This window comes from Carassius gibelio, chromosome B25 (genome assembly GCF_023724105.1).
Source record: "Carassius gibelio isolate Cgi1373 ecotype wild population from Czech Republic chromosome B25, carGib1.2-hapl.c, whole genome shotgun sequence".
Taxonomy (NCBI): domain Eukaryota; kingdom Metazoa; phylum Chordata; class Actinopteri; order Cypriniformes; family Cyprinidae; genus Carassius; species Carassius gibelio.
The window spans coordinates 13,032,593-13,051,210 of NC_068420.1; the positions used below are offsets into that span (position 1 = coordinate 13,032,593).

At 37.4% G+C, this 18,618-nt stretch overlaps 2 protein-coding genes across 7 annotated transcripts in view; both read right to left on the reverse strand.

Moving 5' to 3' along the window:
* The window catches only part of LOC128014016 (BTB/POZ domain-containing protein kctd15-like), a 37,699-nt gene that overhangs the window by 7,307 nt on the left and 11,774 nt on the right, over positions 1 to 18,618 (reverse strand). For 2 of the 4 annotated variants that reach the window (XR_008183477.1, XM_052597252.1), the window contains exons 1-3: positions 8,023 to 8,337; positions 5,805 to 5,980; positions 4,650 to 4,794 (exon numbers count right to left, since the gene is read on the reverse strand). Coding sequence is in view for 3 of the 4 variants with exons in the window: in XM_052597252.1 (XP_052453212.1) it covers positions 4,650 to 4,794; positions 5,805 to 5,980; positions 8,023 to 8,034 (333 nt within the window). In the remaining variant the exon portion in view is untranslated. Of the gene's footprint in view, positions 1 to 4,649; positions 4,795 to 5,804; positions 5,981 to 8,022; positions 8,338 to 18,618 lie in introns of those variants that run through there. The other 2 variants (XM_052597253.1, XM_052597254.1) reach the window with 1 other exon arrangement.
* LOC128014014 (carbohydrate sulfotransferase 8) overlaps positions 11,247 to 18,618 on the reverse strand; it is an 83,175-nt gene continuing 75,803 nt past the window's right edge. For 2 of the 3 annotated variants that reach the window (XM_052597248.1, XM_052597251.1), the window contains one exon: positions 11,247 to 13,083. In XM_052597248.1, coding sequence (XP_052453208.1) covers positions 12,004 to 13,083 — 1,080 coding nt within the window. In that variant the 3' untranslated portion in view covers positions 11,247 to 12,003. Of the gene's footprint in view, positions 13,084 to 14,888; positions 14,930 to 18,618 lie in introns of all 3 variants that reach the window. The other variant, XM_052597249.1, reaches the window with a different exon arrangement.

An 18,618-nucleotide genomic window follows, 5' to 3' on the forward strand; every position in this document is an offset into this window, starting at 1 on the left:
GAGTAAACAAACAAACCAAATGAGCTAACAAACAAACCATCAAGTGAGTGAACGAATGAGCAAACAAACAAACCATCAAGTGAGTGAACGAATGAGCAAACAAACAAACCATCAAGTGAGCGAATGAATGAGTAAACAAACCATCAAGTGAGAAAATGAATGAGTAAACAAACAAACCGAATGAGCTAACAAACAAACCATCAAGTGAGTGAACGAATGAGCAAACAAACAAACCATCAAGTGAGAAAATGAATGCGTAAACAAACAAACCATCAAGTGAGAAAATGAATGAGTAAACAAACAAACCATCAAGTGAGTGAACGAATGAGCAAACAAACAAACCATCAAGTGAGTGAACGAATGAGCAAACAAACAAACCATCAAGTGAGCGAATGAATGAGTAAACAAACCATCAAGTGAGAAAATGAATGAGTAAACAAACAAACCGAATGAGCTAACAAACAAACCATCAAGTGAGAAAATGAATGCGTAAACAAACAAACCATCAAGTGAGAAAATGAATGAGTAAACAAACAAACCAAGTGAGAAAATGAATGAGTAAACAAACCGAATGAGCTAACAAACAAACCATCAAGTGAGTGAACGAATGAGCAAACAAACAAACCATCAAGTGAGCAAACGATTGAGTAAACAAACCGTCAAGTGAGAAAATGAAAGAATAAACAAACCGAATAAGCAAAAAAAACAATTCATCAAGTGAGCAAATTAATGAGCAAAAAACAAACCATCAAGTGAGCGAACAAATTATCAAAAGAACAAACCATCAAGTGAGTGAACGAATGATCAAAAAACAAACCATCAAGTGAGCAAATGAATGAGCAAAAAACAAACCATCAAGTGAGCGAACAAATGAGCAAACAAACAAACAAACCATCAAGTGAGTGAACGAATGAGCAAAAAAAAAACTCAAGTGAGCAAACGATTGAGTAAACAAACAAACCATCAAGTGAGCGAACAAATGAGCAAACAAACAAACCATCAAGTGAGTGAACGAATGAGCAAAAAAAAACTATCAAGTGAGCAAACGATTGAGTAAACAAACAAACCATCAAGTGAGAAAAAGAACGAGTAAACAAACAAACAGAATGTGCAAACAAACAAACCACCAACTGAGCGAACCAGGGATTCTGCAGGATTTTTAAGGCCAAATTTAAGACTTTTTAAGACCCCACAGGAACCCTGGCGAACGAATGAGCAAAAACCACCAAGTGAGCAAATTAATGAGAAAACAAACAAACCATCAAGTGAGCAAATTAATGGCCTTACAAATAAACAAATAAAAAAACAAATGCACAAACAACCCATTAACCACAGGAATGACCGAAGGAGCAAACCACCAAAAGAACTTAATAATAACAGAAAATTATAGAAAAGATTCAATACCACATGATGACTGAATACTGCATGTTTCAAAGCACATGTTATTTAGCATTGAGCATGAACCCAGAACAACACAGCAATTGTGCCCATCTGACCCATCTTTAGCCAGGACAGGGCGGGGGGGTGGGGTTAAGCCCCCCGGGCTCTCCCCTCACTCACAGACTCTCTGGTCGGACAGCACAGATTGCTGCCTCTGCCTGAGGCGTCCTTCACCCTCCAGCACATTTACCCCACTTACACTGGCCTTTCATTCACCACTAAGCCAGATGGCAGCATGCCTCAGTCCTGCCATTACAAACACTGCAAAAATTTTAATATTTCCATGTAAACATGGTGGTATAGGCATATTTCGAGGAGAATTTATAATAAACTAAAGTTAGCGGTGTTACCACTTGTGTAATACTGCATGAACACGGATTTTATTTAGCAATCCATGCTTTTCTTATCTTCATTTTTAACAATACTACAAGTTTGATTGGAAGAAAAAAATCTAAATATGAAACCTTCATGCTCTGTTCATACTTGCTTTGTCTTTAGATTTTTTTATAATAATACAAATTATGGCCTATATATAGGGTTAATTCGGATTGACATTCATATCAATGGCAAAAAATGTCCCCCTTTACCTGAATTCAATCTAAATATATGATTAAATAAAGTAAAACTAAATCCATAAATAACATTTCTGAAACAAAATAAATATAAATAATTACAGTTAGTAGCCAAGGCAATGCTTCTCACTTTGAGGTACTAAAATGAATACAAACATATATATATCTGTGTGTGTGTGTGTGTGTGTGTGTGTGTGTGTGTGTGTGTGTGTGTGTGTGTGTGTGTGTGTGTGTGTGTGTGTGTAAAAAGATTCAATATGACAAAACACACAAAAATCATAATAATAAAAAAAATTAGGGTGGGGATGAAAATGATGAGATTATATATATAAATAATACACAATTCTTTTGACCTATTTAAAGACCAATAAAATGACAGATTATTATACGATATTAATAGTAGGATATAGTTTGATATTATTAAAGCAAACATTTTCAAGAAAAAAAAAAAATCTGAAAATGGTAATTTTTTTCAGGCAGGATGTTTGATGGATGTTATCAAGTTCAAATTTTGCCAGTTCTCATTAGATTAGGAAAAGTCATGAAGCGTTAACCTGATACTTCAATGTTAATATTTTCTGAGATATTAAAAGGGCCTTGGGGTCTCTCAGACCACAAACACGAGGCCTGAAAGCCATTTCTGCTCCAAACTCTGTTAGCATTCTTGAGTTCTGCGCCTGGTGGCCGTGAGAGATAGCTGTGATCTCGACCCTGCCGGCTCTTCATCCCCACCCTGAAAGACTACTCTTTCCACTGCAGGCTACGCCACAGAGAACAATAGCACCGACCATCTCAGACACAACGCTATTTTACAATTACCACAAGAAAAGGAGTTGTTTTCTTACCCACACCCCTCCCTCAGCCTCTCTTCTTTCTCTCCCTCTTTATTCCCTATGTTCCTTTCTTTAGCCCATACTGGTGCTGACAACATGGATACAGAGACTTTAGGCCTTCGGGCTCTTGCTAATTCAAAGAAAAACAAGCTGCGCTTCTTTCCCAGGTCTGCAGCGAAGGCTGGGTATGTTTTAACAGGACTCCTTCTGTGACTCACTTTTGCGAAAGAGAATGTAAAAGCAAAGGCCGACAGAAGAGCGAATTTAGTCTTCAGGCCATATCCATATGGACAAATGAAGCTAGATGCACTGCACGGTTTTCAAGTGCAAACTCTTCTAGAAGAACAAAATGTTTTCAATTAAGACAGTAAGTCGAGTCTAATGAATTCACAGACGTAACAGACACCTGGGAGGAGACCAAACGTATCCCATCACCTCTCACAGGAGGTGCTGCTCAATCTGACAACATGCATCATTTAGTTTAGTACGGCTTCATTCAAAACTGTTCAGTGGCTCATTAGGTTCTGGATGAAAAAGAAAGGTCTGTAGGCCTCAAACCCAACCGTGGCTGAACAGAGATCATACAGTCATCGAGTTTTCCCACTCGCGCAGGGCAAGGCACTGTGAGGCTTGATAGGCGAAAGTTAAGTATAATGGGATGTAATGATGTGCCTATGTGCAGCTACATATTTTATGTTCTGTTATCAAACGGTCTCGCAGAATAGAGGAAAGCTAGCCACGAGCCTGAGGCGCAAATGACTGGTCTCACCCTAATTAATCCCATTGACACATATACCTTTACTCATCTGATTTTTGACTGAGACGGGCATAATACTTCACCAGTTTAGCTGCTGGCACTGAAGAAAACACTCATAACTATGTGTGCTTGAAGTCAGAAATTGCATTTCACACTATTTTGAGTCCTGCTTTAAACTCCACCTTAGACTTTAGGGTTCTTTCTTATTTTGTTTTTTATTTTATTTCATTTCATTTTGCTATAAATGTTTGGGAATTTAAACATTAGACTTAAGGGTTTATTTAATTGTATTATTTATTTATTAATTTTATTCTCAGGCCAAACTTTTTGTGATATAGAAATTTAATTTTACACTATTTAAGTCAAACTTTAAAGTTCATCTAAGACTTTAGGGTTCTTTTTAATTCCATTTTTTATTTTATTTTGCTATGAATGTTTGCGAATTTAATCCTTAGAATTATACATTTTTTTGCTTGCCATTCACAGGCCAAGTTGGAAAGTTTTCTACCAATATGCAAAGGAATGACTAAGAAGTATGTTTGAAATCAGAAATTGTACTTCAAGACTTTTTTCTATTCAATTTTATTATATTTTGTAATAAACTTATATTGCTATTTGTTTTATTTTGCTATAAATGTACTTCACCAATGTGGAAAGTTTTTTTTTTTATCAATATGCCAAGATGTCTCACTTCCTGCCAGCCATCTCTGCCAGCAAAAAGTTATACAACAAAAATCCAATTGCTCAGGTTTGTGAAGCTTCATCTCAAGACGATCTGAGGTAGTTTTAGTGAAGAGTGCAGAAACTTTGCAAGTAATGTCCCAAGAAACGATACATAAATATGTTCAAAATGGTGGAAAAGCACATGACAAACCTTGGAAATTGATAAGCGTAGTATTTAACAAGCATCCAGGAATATCTGAGACATTAAGCTTAAGATAATTCCAAACACATGGTGTTTCTGTCTGGGTCCGTTCTGCGTGTTTCAGCTCAAGGCTATTGATGTGATGCTAAAAGAGGAACTAAATAAAAGTTTTTGAGCGTTACCTTGAAGTCGTCAGGAAGAAGCAGTTTGCTGGTTCTCAGGTAGCTCAGGATAAAGCGGAATATCTCTCCGTCTCTGTCGATAAAATAATGCTGCTTCAGACTGTCCAAAACAATCGGTTCTGTGCCGTTGAACAGGCGACTGATTCTGGAGGGGAAAAATGTAAATCAGTGATTTTCAATTTAAAGAAGTATTTAGTTTTATAGTTTAATGCAAGCACTACACTACATTAAGAATGATTTTGCTCTTATCATGTAATAATGTAAAATATATTCCCTAAAAAACTGCTTTCACTTCACATTTTACATTGGAAATAAGTTTAACGGCAAATGTACAAGTTGATTACCTAACCTGATTTAATTGCTGAAATGGGGTCAAGCTTTTGGAATCATGTCGTACACTATTTCTGTTCTTCGGATGAATCGACTTTATCTTTGCAAAATGCTCTTATTTCATTCTCTCATCCTATTTCATTCTTCTGTTCTTTCTTTCTCTCCCTCATTCTGGAAACCGATGCAAAACACTTAATAAGAAAACCAATTCCCCATTTTGTGCCTCGGGTGCTCCTTTTCTCATATGGTCTTGCCGTTCCCCCAGTTAGAATTTCACCATATAGCTTTAGGCAATCTTAGTTTTTCATCTCAGCCTCTCTTTTTTTTTTCTCCAAAAAGCAATTAAAATGCTGCCTGCTTTTCACCCTCCCCCCATTTTCCTCTCCTCCCTCCTTCCCATTGCTCTCTCGCTCCATATCCATTAATAAATCAGAGCAAGCCATGCTCTCTGTTAACCTGAACAGATGTGGCAAACTCTCACACTCTTTTCCCGTCTTGCACACACAAACATCTCTAACAGGTGGTGTCCCTTTACCTAACTTCATCCGCAAACCTCCGTAGATTACAGTTGGGATGGATGCAGCAGGTAAGAATTGCATGACTCTACAAGTGGCTTTCAGAGCATTTTAATCTATCGCACTATCTATACATAAATGCATTGCTAAATTAAGGAAATTTAGGTTGCCGCAAAGGCACAAATGAAGTCGGATCACAGAACTACAACATAACTTCTCACGACAGCTCAGCATGACAATGATACATAGTTTAAGTCAACATCAATCCCAGAAACCCCCAAAAAATGGTTAGCATCAAAACAGGTCTTACCTGGAGTCTGGGTATTTGGTGAGGGTGGCCAGACTGCTGGTGTACATGTGCCCGCCTACGTCAATGTGGACTGGAGCGTTCGCTTTAGTCAGCTGAGCCGGCAGTGGGATTCCCTGAGAGGCCAGAGGAGACACTGGGGACCGGGTCAAAGACAGCCGAGACATGCTCCTTCCCTCCTGCACAAACAGCACAGTATCAAATAAACAGCTCCTGGTTCCCCTCATCCGTTCAATCTCTGAGATCTAAGGTGCGATTCTGGCCTGCAAGCACACAGGAGATCACTTTTACACCTTCTCTTAAATTGCGTTTTTACCTTAAGAATTAGCACCACAAGTCTAATTAAGAAAATTTGCCTGCCGTTTTTTTTCCCCCTCCTTTTTTCATAGAACCGGAGGGGAGAAATGGAGTGATGCTTATTAGCGAGCACGAAAGGGAGAGAAGGAGAGCGAGAGAGAGAGAGAGAGGGATGGATCCTAGTACTGTAGGTGTCTACCTCCAGGGAAAGAGAGGGAAAAAGTGTAAACTCCTAATTAAAGATATTGGGCGAATGTGTGAGATGCAAAACACCTCTTCACCAGCAGCTTTTCAGTTCTTTAAAAGTTTCTGAGAGCACATGAATCAACATTTCGAACTGAAGCCAAAAATGAAGGGTAAATGAGACTTGAACTCCCTCAAGGTCAAATATAAAAATCGAAATGACGCTGCGTCATAATAAAGTTTCAGTTAGTGCAAAAGGTTCTTAATAATGCAACATTAATATATTTGAAGTCATTGTCCGCTCCTGAGTAATTACAGCTCTACATTAAAATGATGCTTGACTGCTACTGTGGCATGAATCGACCTTTGTTTGGAGTAACGAACGAATCTGCCTAAACAGATGGTTAAAGTCCCATTTCCAGAGGCACTATGCCTGGAGCAATGTGTGCCCATGGTGTACATCAGACTCACATAATACTGTGTAGGATGATGTATCATGTGTTTAGTCTTAGATTTAAAAATAAATCTCAAAAATGAAATTGGTCAGCAATAGTGAAGTTAAAAATTTTGTGTATATATATATATATATATATATATATATATATATATATATATATATATATATATATATATATATATATATATATGAAATTAAAATAATATCAGTGGATCATAGCCTAAATTTCTTGTAAAATCCGAAAAGCAACCATTCAGCTGTACCAGTATAGTCCCACATCGAACAATCGACTCTTATGACTCTCTTAATGAATCACTCAAAAAGAATCATAACTTACAATCAGTCTGACAGAGTCTTCTCTGAATGAACCCTGAATCCGTCAAAGCGGTATGATAAAACATCTCACTCAGTTAGTAAATGCAAATTATCATTAGTTTTAGTGATGTCCGTCTCTAAATTTTCCTAGCCTACTTATTGTTCGTAAAATATATACCCATATATAGGCTATATTTTTGACAAAATGACATCTAAAATTTTTATTTTTATCAAGTTCCTATGTTTAGGTTTAGTCATTAAAGTGAAATAACTGAACATGAATATAGCACCCTGATAAAAAAAAAAAAAAATCAGACGGCATTAAAAGAGGCTTGTGCATCTGAACTCTTCATGTATAGCTTGCACACATTAAATCGGAAGCAAACTTTAAGAGTGTGAGTGAAAAATGAGTTATCATCAAAGTCAGAAATTATAGTTTGTGATGTCAAAAACTGCGCCAGGTCCCCGGAGTGCGTAAAATAGCCCTACAACTCTGTGTACCGCACTTCCTGTGCGCAGTGGGCATACAGTAGTGCTCTGACCTCTCATTGTATCCTCAAATCAGCCCTCCCTGATCTAAAACTGCAAAAGCACGACACACCGAGAACGAACGCAAAGATGCGCCAGAGAAACATTCGAGAATTTGACAGAATCCACCGTACCGTTTCAAACATTTTAGGATGTCCGACGCGACCCGAGGAGGATTCTAGCAGACGGTCTCTGGTGAAGGTCGCTCGTCCTTTAGAAAGAACTTTTTTCGTAATATTTTCTCGGCACTCCAAGAGCTCCTCGTACAGAATCCGGCGACAATTCCGTTCAGAATCCAGCGAAATCTATCTCCGGTGTAAACGCAGCGCTATTTATAGGTCGCTGTGGCTTTAAAAACGCGCTTAAAACACAGACCATAGACTGCTATAGACACTTTCCACAAAAGCTACACAGGGGAGTCAGTCAAGGCTGCGTCCTTACCTTGGAAGACATAGCTGTAAATGTATCTTCAGCCCTCTTTAAAACATCGATCGTGGCGTGTCTTAGCCTGGCTTTTTTTCTTTCTTGCTCCCTTTTTGTTGAAGCGTGAGAGTGCGTTGAAGGCACAGCGTTCCAGCCCGAATAACAGAGGACAGCTGAACAAGAATTCTTGCTCAAGGCTCTCCAAACGCCCCGGGGCAGGATTAGGCTACAATTAGCTCAACCCTGCCTGAGCTGGGGCGAGTAACTAGAACAACATTTGATCTTGCTATTCAAAATTGGAAGTATGCGTATATATGTGTTTTACTCTTATTAATCGTCATTTATTGCCGCGTCAGAACAAAGATAGTATGTGCACGCGCCATGATAACGGTTTACTAGGTTACCTGTGTGCATATCTTTGACTAACCTTCAGCGAGCAAAAGAGAAACAATATTTTGTTTTAAACGGCATTACATACACTGTATTTTGATTCATGAATTCTGCATTTTTTTTATTAATGTTGATTTCTTACAGGCTTAAATTTATGCATCTTCTTAATTGGGTGTCATATGTTTCTCTCATCGCTCTAATAATGTTCTGCTGGCCATGAAAACTAAATGACATATATCGATATGCATTGTGCCTCTGTAAAAGGCGCCCACTCAACCGCCTCGAGCCAAACGCGCCATTTCAATTTTTGCGCGCGGCTAGATAGAGATGTCTGGCTTGATGGCACACAGCTCTCAGGTGGAAGACAGTCTCATTGTGCTGAAACATTTGTACAAAAAGGATACTTGAATGTTTTCGACCACTGTAATATTGTTACAATTCTCCTTAAAATGTTCTGTACCTTGACATCTGGCGCCAACCAGTGACCAAACTAAACGCAGCGAATAAAAAACGTTTTTTCAACATTTCCAAAATGTTTCCTTAGGTAGCGTAGCACGAAGACGCCAGCTGAAAACTAGAACGTTTAGTAACATTCTGAAAATATTTAAAGGATGCTCTCAAACGTCAGTATAAAGTCAGACTCATACGAATGTTTAAGACGAAAATTATTAGCCAATTCCAAATACTATTAGTTAATATCCAAATATTAACGTGATTTGTACATTTAAATGAAACATTACAAAAACACATATTATGACCTGTCCTTTACGCTTTTAAAACGCAGTTGTAATTTTATTTATTCAAACAACATACGAACAGAGAAAAATTCTGAATTAAGATTTCCATAAATAAATAAATAGGCCTAACTATATAGCAATAGGCTACATTTCAATTCCGTTTTCAGTTATGCAAAAGGGAAAGACAGAACCCTTTCATTTTCTTGTCACAAATTTGAATTTTAAAATTTATTTCCAATTAGCCTACCTCCAGTAATCTTTTGGCACAGAGCTAATGTTATCACCTTCGACATAATAGCCCACATTCTCAAGTGAAAACACAGCAAAGCAAATCTGTTTGTATACAGGAATATGTTGCGAAATTATTTGGACTTAACGAGCGGATTTTTCTCGCCTTTGGCTGAAATTAGTTTCCCACATCACACGAGCAGCAGGAAGACAAGATATTTTTGTTCAATTAAAGAAACAAGCCCGGAGTTAGTTCAATTACTTTACGCTGGAGGAAGATGTAAATTTAAAGATTTAAATAGCTTAGAATGTTGCCTCGAGCGGCTGCACTACATTTCCTTAATTTACAGAGAGATGAGGGGAGTAATGGTTATCCCAATGATGTGCATCATGCCGACAAACTATATATCTAAGTAACACTTACTACCCCTGGTCTTACAGTTTAGCTTAGCTTATATTCAAGCGAGTCAAACAAAACAGCCTCAAGACAGAAAAACAAATGCGTCCTGGTCATCATATAGCAGCTAAATCTAAAACTTTCACAATTCACACGAACTCATTTCGTCTCAGTGGTCTGTAGGACTTTATTAACATTAATATTAACATTGTTAATTCATAACCACTAATAGTATTTAAATTATAGTGTGATATTATTTAAATTAGCCTATGTAGCCGCTCATTTCTTATGTAGGCTATATGTATTTCTAGTATGATGAATTATTACAGGTTTTAAGGCTTGAGCTACTGTGTTGCCGAGAGAGACCGCTGTAATACCTGTGCAACATTCATAAACGCATAAATAAATCTACATATTCTCTTTTGGAGGTTGTTTTCAGATGATGCCCGTGTTCCTCGTTAGACCACAGCGCCATCTGCTGGACGTGAACTGCTACGTCAAACATATCACCTTCTCACCTGCAACAGCTTTTCACATTTTTGATGCTGTTTGCATTTTGTCTACACTTCTTTTGGTAATTAGATTTTCCAGAGTCTTTTTGTAATAACTTAATTTGTAAAAGTTACTTTCAGATCTCATTCTCTTGCCTCGAGCTCCTTTCATTCCAAAACCCAATCACACGGAAAGCTATAATTTTTCTCTCACCCCCCTTCCTTTTAAATATGATTTTGGTGCTGAAGAATGAAAAATGAGGATTTTCTTTGTTCTGTCTTCCACGTGACAAATGGTAGCTGATTTGATGTGCCCTTTGAGTCTGTAGATTGTGTGAGAGAACAGGATGTCAAAGCCCCAGGCCCTGTGAGATAAGGAGGGGGTAACGAGGGGGTGGAGCTAAAAAAGCCGCAGTTGCTCCAGGCGGCAGAGGACTTATTGGAGTGGGAGGACAAGATGTAAAGATCAACACCAGTTTTGACTGCTTTAAGGCGGTATTAGACACCTGCTTTTGTTTCCAAAACTGGGATGAAGTAGCAAAAAAATTATATATATGTGTGTGTGTGTGTGTAACTAGGGCTCTAATACATATTACATATATATAAATAATTTTATGATCTTAATTGTACATATATCTTGATGCTATATTTGGAAATGTAAGGAAAAGTAAGCATTCCTGAGATCCCTGTAGTAATGTGATACATTACTTCCACTTTATGAGTCATTTTTAACTTGAATGTGCAAAGCTTTGTTATTCTTCTGGTTGCTTATCATTAGCGGCTATTGAATCAAAAGTCCTGCAGATTCACAGGAAAGAGTTTACTTCCGCAATGCAAAAATTAAGTTGGATAACAATGGAAACAATGGTTACTAACCTTCGAAAAAGGGGTGAAAGATTGTGATGAGTTTACTGTACACCTCTACTAGTGACTGAGGCCTAGACATGACTGGAATTTTGATACGTCATTTTGACAATAAAGAAGGTAATCGCACAGAGATGTCATCTAACTAACATTAAAATATTGTGCTGACATTTATTAATGTACAGAAAACGTCATAATATGAGAAATGTGAAATGAAAAGGTGTAGCAGGTCATGCTCTAATACATGACACATTGTAGACAAATCGTTTTTATACATTCACTAAAAACCTGATTTGACCATTACCAGACGTACCACACTAAATCCAGCGACGGTCTGTCTCGTTGTTGAAAATGTTTCGCAATGTTATATCGAGCAGTGATACTCATAGCTGGACACTTTCCTTCAACACTACTATAAATAACATCTTAACTTTTAATACACTCTTAGTAGTCTATTCATTCAAGACAGTTTGAGACAGTCTGAACAAAATCACACACAACAAAGGGACAGTTTGCCCAAAAATGAAAATTTGGACATTTTGTCCACCATTGTTTTTACAAATAACAGCTGAGCCATTCTTCAAAATAATTATCATTTGTTCACACTCGTTTAAAATTATGTGAAGAGTGTGTAAATTATGTCCAATTCAAATTTTTTGGGGCAGATTATCCCATTAAGAGGTTTCTTACTGAATAGAATTGAATATGTTTTGTAAATATCAAGATAAACGCAAGGACCAGCCTGCAGCGATAAGTACAGAACGCGAGTAATATTTCACATTGAGATTTGCTATCAAACAAACAATGACATTTGACAGTAATAAAATAACCTCACTAGGACTAAATGTGAACATCGGGCCAACGGAAGGTTCATTAGACTACTGTGAATGGCTCAGTATAAATCTTTAAACGGTTTGGAGTAGTTGAACATCAGATAGTCCATGTAGTAAAAGTCATACGCCCTTTGTCTCTCCGTCACATTAAGTTGAGCAAAATATCTCCTTGTGATATCCAAAGATGTCCTTTCTGCATTAGGGTTCCTGTCTTTAAAACTAGGGAATGTTAAATTGCTAGGAGCTCCGATACTTCTCAAAAGGAAATTGGCTTCTTCCTCCAGAGTCTCAAATTTCCCAATGAAATCATAGTCCAGCAGGCAGGGGCTGCAAAGATGTCCCACGGGCTCCCAGTGGATGTCCATGCCGACCGGTCGATGCACATCTAACAGATACTGGATGAATTCCTTGAAGGTCACGCCTGCTCCCGTGCGCAAGGCGTACTGCGTCGCATTGCTGCGGTATTTCGATATGATGGGCTTCCCGAAAACGGGGTGGTAGTATGAGTTTGGGCTTTCGAACTTGTCCCGAAAAGCAGACACTAGCCTTTCGAAAGGTTCCCTCAGGAAGAGGACTTTGGTGTAGGTCTTCAGACGACGAATGATGCCATTTTGATCGAACGAGTCAAGTCGCTTGAGATGATTCCCATAATGCACCTCGTCATGTTGGATCTCTCCAGTGGAAGAAGCGAGACCTTGAAGCACCATGAGCACCCTCTTCCAGTTGGAGCAGCCCGCCTTGGGCACCTCACAGTAGAGGAGTTTGTGCTTGTCCTCCACAAAGATACGGGACACATGCATGCGGGTTATAGTCTGTTTGGTGGATCCGCTTGTGTATTTGGCACAGACCTCCCTCATCAGCCTCTGACGGGACAGCTGCACCTGAGTCAGTTGCTCTGGGCTCTCCTTGATCTGGCCAGGAGGGTCAGCGTTGAGCTGCTGGACAAGCAGACCGCTCTTAAGGAGGAGTTTACGGTGGCTCTTTGTGACATGGGCAGCAGAGATGTCTTTGGGGTTGATTAGAGAGGAACGCTGGACCCATGGGAAGACTGGAAGCTGCACCGGTTGTGCAGATCTAGGAAGGTTGTCTTCTGCTGGATCAGACTGTCTGTAACTGTCAGGACAATAAGGACACGGTTCCTGTAATTTAGAGAATAAAAGTACTGTCAGCAACAATAACAGTGTTTCTTCAAATTGAGGCACACCCTTGTGAAAAGAAAGTGTGCTCAATTGTATTAAATGTGCACTCGTAAAAAATGCTAGGCTAATGTTTTTAACTCAATGGGTCATTTTATTGTGTTATTTCTGATATTTATTTACCCAGGTGCTGGGTAGTTTTCTGTAACTAACCTGCTGCGAATAAAAAAAAAAAAGCTGGGTCTTTTTCTAATCAAATGCTGGGTAGAGCCTGTCTCCAGCAAAACAACCCAGCTGCTGAGTAACAGTCAGATCACCAGCTTTTTGTGTCCACTACAGGAGAAAGCGGTTTTCAGCACCACCTCTGCCGATTTCTTCAGTGAAATCAAGGTTTATATACATTTTATTTCATTTATAAAGTCTTTACTGTGCTTACAACATAAGGACGAGATGTCAGTCAGAAGTGTCAGCAGTGGTCGTTTCGCATGGAGGAAATGCCTTTCGCCTTGCATTACATTCACTGATTTTATTCGATATCATACTGAATTTAAAGGGGTCCTATTATGCTCTTTTACAAAGTCTTGATTTAGTTTTGGGGGTGTACTAGAACAGGCTCTCATACTAGGCTGTTCAAAAACAGATTCTTTTTCACATATTTTACATTATTCCAGCACCTCTCTCCGAGTCTGGCATGAACGGCTTGAATAGTTTCTGTATCAAACAGAAGCCCACCTTCTGAAATAGGAAATGTGTTGTGATTTGCAGCACTCGGCGCCTGGTCGAGAATGCCATGCCTTACCACAGCCAAGTTGGATTGTTTTTAACCTAGCATTTTTTAGAGTGTAGTTTACTTAAAATCCTATAGTGTATAAAAAAAACTTTTAAAAAGTAAATTTTGTAATGGCAAAATAAAAGTTTAACATTAAAGAACAATTTAAATCAATATGTTTAAAAAAAAAAGTATTTTTCATGGTTTAAAGAAAAATAAATGCTCTAAAGAACTCTAAAGTTTATCTTACTGCATATAATAAATGTTACCTGTATTTTCATTTATCAGTATTAAGTGTTCAAAAACATAACATTAAATTTGTACCTAAATATATTCTTTTCAAGTATTAATTTACTCATGTAATAAGTACTCTTCTTAAAAATATGCTAAAGTTTACTACTTTTTCACAGGGGTATTTATGTAACGGGCTGATTTTTATTCAAAGCAAATTGAATTTAATCATTCATTCACTCTTTTCAAACAGAGTTTTGTTTTGCCCAGACTTTCATTTTTAAACTATAAAAAGCCATCATAAAATTATATTCTTACATAAATATTATTCTAAAACTGATAATCTAAACAATGTGAGAAACAATGATAAAGCATTTAATTGTTTCCAAATAGTGTGTATAATAAAAATTACAATTATTTGTGTGTGTGTTTAAGATACATAAATACTAGATGATGAAATTACCCATTTAGTGTTACATAACAATTACCTATTTTATTAAGTTTATATGGCTGATCCAGTATTCTCTGCTAGATATTGTTAGCAGACAAATTAAATAAGCAAATCATTCTAAATAAAATAATTAAATGAGATTTTGAAAAGTGTATTTTAAAAAGTCCACAGGACTAAAAAATATTTTTTATACATCAACACACAAAATAACTATTTAATGTTTTTTTTTTAAATAAAGTCTTGTCTCTCCAACGGCAGCCACCAAGTGGCGCCAGTGCACAGTAATTCCAGCAGCCATAACACACGCAGTGAAGAACTTATGTAAAACCTTCTGATCATTCAGACAAATAGGCTTACCTTTCTTATGGCCTGTACTTGGGAGAATATGACCTTTGAACCTGAGAGAAAAGAAAGAGAGGGAACGTTAGGATGACATTTCAGTCTTTTACATTTTTACAACCAGTGTACCATGAAAGTGAACTTCTGGGTTCAGGAAATTTCACTGAGCTGCTTACATTCAAAACGCAACCAATGAGAAGTTATACTGCAAGCCTCAGTCTGCCCTAATGTGCTGAAATAAAGAAGCATATGGCTCAGTGAAGTAGTGTCCTTGCTGGTGTTTTCCACCTCTTACACAGACGGAGTGAAGAGAAAGGGCGGGTGGACGGAGGGAGGTTGACTCCTGTGGTCGACTGCTAATGTTTATGTGCCACTGCTTGCAGCAGCTCCAGATGGTCTCCCAGCAGCCTGACAAACATCATCTTGACATCAAAGGTTATTGTGTATGAACAGAAGTGTGTGTCCAAAGATATTCAGAAACATAATCGTTAAGTATTCACCGTGGAAAAAATCTAAAGTCCGAAGTGTATGTCTTCTTAATAGGGAACGAAACTGGAAGATGGCCTGAGTCATACTGAATCAGAGGCTCTGCAGCTCTGGCAGAGACGTCTCAATGCTTTGACATTGACCTATGGAAGGGCAGAGACTAGCATCGATTAGATGCCAAAGCCATGACACTTTTGGTTGATGGATTCATTGCAGGCACTGCTGTGACACGGGTTTGAGAGCTAGAGCAGGTTATTTACAGGCCAAGAGAAGAGGTTGGGGAGATGCCTGTTTTACTGAGAGAGGCTTTCTCTACTGTAATCTGTTCGGACTTTAAATCAAAACTGAAAACAACCATTTTTTCTAAGCGGGGAGAATGTTTTAACAATCTGAAGAACTTTTCCACTATAAAAAAAAAACAAAAAAAAACTTTTGTTTAATGGAAATGTTGTGGATGTTGAAAAAACATATACTTTAACATGTTGAAATCTGTCACAAATTTATTCACATGACCAAAAAATAAACATGCAATAATGCATGTTTCCAGCACACAACATTCCCTGATTTGCTGCTTATTTGCAACAATTAATAGTTAGTAACATTAGTCAGTTTATTGAAAACATTACTAAAAATCAATCAATTCCTCATGGCTAAAATCAAGCCCTGTTTGATATTCTGTTGAACTTGGAAATTCATGATGTTACAGAAGTAAAATGGGTTGCTAACTTTTTGTCTGATTTATCAAAAGCCATCATATATTTCCCAATATTTTAATGCACTGTATAATGAATGCTAATATTATTTGTTTAGAGTATGGAATTATAACAAGACAAAAACTTGTCTTCACAAAGTTCTGGAAAACAATACACTTCATTGCACTGGTGCATAAACCTACAGTCAATCTGATGTGGAAGTTCCCTGTAATGAGGACGCTGTATACTCTAGGTTGTAATTTCCCATAGATAACTGAGAGTATGAATTTCAAAGAGAATTTGCAAAATATTCCTGGTGCTTCTTCTCTTTTATTCATAAATTCATAGAATCCTGCTGGTGAGCCTGTTTCATCCAGCACAATTTGTGTCATAATGCATTATACTTAATCTGGCGGCAATACTGTGTGCTTTTGTAAGTTAGTGTATACTAGTGTTAGGATCACCACATACTGTTGCCCCTTTAATCTAGCAAACTGTGCATAATTTGTCATGTAACCAAACCTATTCATGCCTATAATTGAGATATGCACATAAGAATAATTTTAATGCCGTTTTTTGCATGTCAAAATACATTTTCCCTACTGCAGATAAAAAGTCTAAAAATATAGTGAATCACCCATGCATAAACCCATGTCAATTATTTGGCAAAAAATCCATCATGAATTATTAAATGAACCATTTTTCCAAAAATGATGTGGGTCGGGGTAAGTTGTGCCAGTGGTGTGGTTTATGAAAATGCAAATAATGTGCAACAAAAAGTGATCCAAATAGGTTTGTGCATTAATTAATTTAAATGAGTTTTTTCTTTTTTAAATGTAAATTGTATTAAGACTCCCCAATGATTAATTCTCTGAAAAGTCATATTTCTAAAGCCCTGTTTAATAGATGTTTGGGATGTCTGTTGATTGCAGACATCTCATTTAACTTAAGTAAGAAGTGGCACAGATGATTATTTCTCAGTTCTGAGCACTTACCAATGAACCTGCTACAATTCAGAGGTTTCAAAGTTCTATTGTAAAGTTAAAAAAATGAATATCAAGCAGCACAAAATGAAAGATAAGATGAAAAGATATGCACTCGCACGGATGCACATCCTTGCGCGTTGACCCAACTGCAAGCAATTCTCTCACGCTCTATGTGTCTGCAAGATCTCTCACTTGAGTGGGAGGAGGTGAGACAGGAAGAAAAGGCAAAGGCAGGAGAGATTGTGTGAAAGATAATAGACGATCCCTGTAAACAGCTAATGTCTCTGCCGCTGTGCACCTCCCTCCTGCTGCTACCAGCAGATCACTCAGGTCTATTAGATCAGAGTCTCGTCAGAGACGGCCGACTTAAATGACATGAGGCGAAGCAGGAGACCGACGCTGCTGCACGGTGGGAGCTGGCAGTAATGGAGCACTGCAGACAGCCTCGCTCCCGATGACTTCACAGCTTATGAATAACTCAAATCCCGGGAACACGGAACGAGGGACTCTTACTGGTCCCAGCACCGTCTGATCTTCTAGAACACTCTAGAACACACATGTCCTTACCTAAGTTCTATTTTGATAAAAGGAACTAAAAAGTGCGCTGAGGGCCATTGTAACACGCTACGTGTAATGCAAACAAATGACTTTTTGGAGACTGTGATTTTAACAGTACTTGGTTAAAGGTAAATTCCCCTAACTATATACAGTGAAAAACTGTATTGGACAGTTTTTGAAAGTGAAAAAGAATGTATAATTTACAGTGAAAAAACATTAATTGACATTACCAGAATTCCATTAGATTTCACATCTTATGTTTTTTTTGTTGTTGTTGTTGAAATAACTAGCTTTTTTCTTACCAGTTGTGTTCATTAAGGTTGTATATTACATCTAATGTTAAATAAATGTTTATTGCATTATTTCAGGTTCATGTGTTACCATGATTGTGTTTATTGTTTGTGTGAATGACACATGTGCACCTTCTATATATGCCAGTGTTTTTCCTTCTCGGCTTGTAGAAAACGGTTCATCATGTGACTTTCTCATCACCACCTGCTTTTGGTGGTTATCAGAGTATTACAAGCAGATTTCAGTACTTCAGTAAGTTGGTATATTATCATATATGATATATCAGTATTAAATACTGTATAATGTAAATTTAGCTTCAATCTGTAAAACCTGAAATTTTGTTACCATATTTTTTACGGTAAAATTCTGGCATCCACAGCTGCCAGTTTTTATCATACATTTTACAGAATTTATTTTACAGTGTGTACAGTGGTGCTCTTTACAGAAAAATGTACAAATGTTTGAATATTTGGTGTCATTTTGCACTTTCTCAACGTAGCTTTTGTTTAGAACATAAATCATAAAAATAGTAATCTGACAAAGTAATAATGTCATACAAAAGAGCTAGTATGTTATTTGCTATATTAGAAAAATGTATTTGCAAATGTTCAATGCAGATGTAATGCAAAACCAGTGTTTAGTATTAGTATAATGTTATAGCATGTATTATAATTTACATCTATATTTATATACTAAGTTTTTATTTTCATTTTAGTTAGTTTTAGTGATTTTGTT